Here is a 3,376-nt window from a genome sequence, read left to right as displayed (position 1 = left end):
AACTTCCTCCTAATATCTCATCTGAATCTCCCCTCCTTCCCCTTAAAATCATCACCCCTCATCCTGTCGCTACACTCGCTGATCAAGAGCCCCCCCATCTCTCCTGTAGCCCCCTTTCAGCACTGTGCTGGAAGGTCTCCCCGGAGCCTTCTCTTCTCCAGGCTGCACACCCCCAACTCTCTCAGCCTGTCCTCGCACGGGAGCTGCTCCAGATCCCCACAGCCAGGCCAAGCTCTGGGCATTAACCCAGCTTTGGGGTCAGAAGGGGGACCCCGAAAAGGCAGCCTGGCCATGCGGGAGGATGCTCGGCTGTACCCACCCCTGCCCCTTGCTGTGCAGCCCTGAAAATCTGCAACCTCCTGACGGGTGACTAATGCCATGTTATTTCCCCCAAACAGGGCAAGGGGTGCCAAGGGCCCCAAAACGGGGGCAGGAATGGTGCTGCTGGCAAGGGGGGTGACTCTGAAAATGAAGACAGCGATGAGAATGAGGAGGAGGAGGAAGAGGAGGAGGAAGAAGAAGAAGAAGTAGCTGAGAATGAGAACGGCATCAACGGCACGAGCACCAACACCACGGAGGGGACAGATGGAGCTCACGGCAACGGCACCACGGCTGTGGAGGAGGAGGGCACTGGCGCGGCTGAGGAGGAGGAGGAAGAGGAGGAAGAAGAAGAAGAAGAGGAAGAGGAGGAGGAAGAGGAGGAGGAAACTGAAGCCACCACTGTCGCCAGCACCACCGGTGAAGAAGGGCTGTCCCAGGCGACCACGGTGGCAGATGGGGGACCCACGGATGCCACCACCATTGCAGAGCAGTGGGAGTATGAGGTGACAGCTGGGGGCCACGCCCGGGGGGACGAGGGCACCACCGATGGCAGCTATGGGGAGCAGGACGAGTATGCCCGCGGGGACAGCTACCGGGCTTACGAGGACGAGTACGGCTACTACAAGGGGCATGGCTACGACGTGTATGGCCAGGATTACTACTACAGCCAGTGAGCGGCCGGGGATGGCCCCGGTGCTGCCCCCCACGTGCCCCATCCCACTCAGGAACATGCATCCGAAGGCTCGCTGCAGCTGCTGGGCACTGGAGAGGATGCCGGGCAGCTTGGCGGTGCACCCCGGCTCCATCCCAGGCTTTTTGGGTTTTTTTTTTTTATATCTCGCAAAGCGAAATGAAATAAAGCAACTGAATGGAGCTCGTTCCTACCGAAGGGTTTGCTGCTGAATTTGCTGGGGTCTGTGAGGGCTGCGTGGCGCTCAGCAGGCTGAGGGGCTGGCTGCAGGTCCTCGTGCTCCTCAGATGAGGTGAAATTTCCATTCCAGCTCAGATGCATGCAAAAGGAGGGAAACAGAAAGGCTAACTAGGAAAGAGTCCTCTCTGAAAAATGGAAGGGCATTTTTAGGGTCACTGCTGGGGGATTCCTGCCACGTCTTATGTAGGTCCAGTGGAGTGAATTTGCAGTGTGGGGGTGACGATTACTTCACCTCATCTTCCACTAGCATGCCTCCTGTGGCCTGAGCACACACCAGGTAATATTAATAAAGGTAAAGACATTAATTCTTGGAACAGGATGATCTTGAAGGTCCCTTCCAACCTAAACCATTCTATGATTCTAATTTCTCTTTCTGTGCATCACCAGCTGCAGATGCACATCCCTCTAATAAGATGCTTCTGCATCCCTGGGCATGGTGTGTGGGTCCCACCGAGGCCAGGCACCCCAGACACGTTTCAGACACCAGCACTGCAGCCCAAACGGGTTCACGTCAGTCCCCACCACGCAGCCTCATCCCCAGGGCAATGTAGGGATGTCACAGGGACAGCAGCGCGTCCCCTCACCGCCTGCTTCAGGGATGGGAGTGCCTGGCTTGTGGTCCCCAGAGTCACCTCCCCATGGGATCATGGTCCTGGCCAGGTGGGGATCATGGAACAGAATGGTTTGGGTTGGAAAGGACCTTAGAGACCACCCAGTGCCACCCCCTGCCATGGGCAGGGACACCTCCCACCAGCCCAGGTTGCCCAAAGCCTCATCCAGCCTGGCCTTGAACCCCTCCAGAGATGGGGCATCCACAGCTTCTCTGGGCAACCTGGGCCACTGCCTCACCCCCCGCACAGGAAAACATTTCTTCCTTGTATCTACTCTAAATCTGCCCTCTTCCAGTTTAAATCCATTATCCTTTGTCCTGTCACTACACCCCTGATCCAGAGCCCCCCCATCTCTCCTGTAGCCCCCTTTCAGCATTGGAAGCTGGTCTAAGGTCTCCCCGGAGCCTTCTTGTCTCCAGTCTGAACAACCCCAACTCTCTCAGCCTGTCCTCATATGGGAGGCGCTTCTCCGTGGCTCCTCTGGCCCCGCTCTAATCAGTGCCAGAGTTGGGGAAGGACCAGATGCTGCTGGGTTTCAGGCAAGTGCCCCCACTCAGGTGGCTCTTGTGCACTGTGCTGGCTTCTGCTACAGGTTTTGTTGGGTACCGTGCTGTCCTTGCACTCCTGGAAAAGAAACCTGTGTTCAGCTCCTGATATAGGTCTGGCTGCAAAATGAGTTTCTATTCTTTGCCGCTGGACAAAACCACCTCCGTGTGCCATAGCGGGGCTGCCACTGCCAGGGTGCTGGTGGGTGCTGCCTGCAGGGTGGGCACCCCCCTGGGCCGAATCCCTCGTGCGCTCGCAGCCAGTGGTGGGTACACGAGAACCCCATCATCCATATCCCCAGGGGGTGCCCAAAGACGTCAGGGAACCAGCATGGACAAAGGGCCCCGGTGCTGCCAGGGGCCAGATCCTGCTCCCACAGGGTGCCCAGCCTGGCCCCATGTGCGTCAGCCCCCTCCCTGGCCCCAGGCACCTGGCCAAACTCTTCCTCCCCGAGCCAAGGCATGCCCGCTGTGCTGGTACCTGCGGGGCAGCATCCCATGGTGGCAGCTCCCTGGCCAGGGGAAAGGACAAGGTTCCTCCTGGCTCCAAGGTTTGCTCACACCCAAGACTGGATGCTGTTGGTTTAAGCATTTCTGGTGTTGTGCCCACTCCCAGGGTTTGGGTTGGGGCAGGGTGGTGGGTGGGATGCGAGCTGTTGTCACTGTCACCGCAGGGAGTGGTTGGGCCAGGCTGGGGAGAACCTCCACTGGCACACGCGTGGGTGACCAGCAATACCACCAAAGCTTGAGGCGGGCAGGAGGAGAGCACGTAGGTTGCGCACATCCTCGTAACACCCTTCTCTAGCAAAGGGGGACCTGTGTCAGCAGTACACCAAAAAAAAAAAAAAAAAATTTTCTTTCTTTTTTTACCACTCTTCTATTTTGCACTTGCTTAGCATCAGGGGGTTAAGGCTGAACCCCAAAAACCAAATGTCAGGGGCTACAGCACAGCGGTGACTACTGGGAAA

The 3,376-nt window shown here is 57.7% G+C and overlaps 1 protein-coding gene across 1 annotated transcript; it reads left to right on the top strand.

The window, feature by feature from the left end:
- Positions 1-398: 398 nt before the first annotated feature.
- Positions 399-995, top strand: LOC104470455 (bone sialoprotein 2-like; the record flags this gene model as incomplete). The annotated part of the gene is made up of 2 exons (XM_010085385.1): positions 399-614; positions 648-995. Coding segments are annotated over 2 exons (564 nt in total), but the record flags the coding sequence as incomplete, so codon positions are not given.
- Positions 996-3,376: the final 2,381 nt, after the last annotated feature.

The sequence above is a fragment of the Pterocles gutturalis genome, unplaced genomic scaffold (assembly GCF_000699245.1).
Source record: "Pterocles gutturalis isolate BGI_N339 unplaced genomic scaffold, ASM69924v1 scaffold1670, whole genome shotgun sequence".
Taxonomy (NCBI): domain Eukaryota; kingdom Metazoa; phylum Chordata; class Aves; order Pterocliformes; family Pteroclidae; genus Pterocles; species Pterocles gutturalis.
This window is presented reverse-complemented; position numbering and strand designations above follow the sequence as displayed.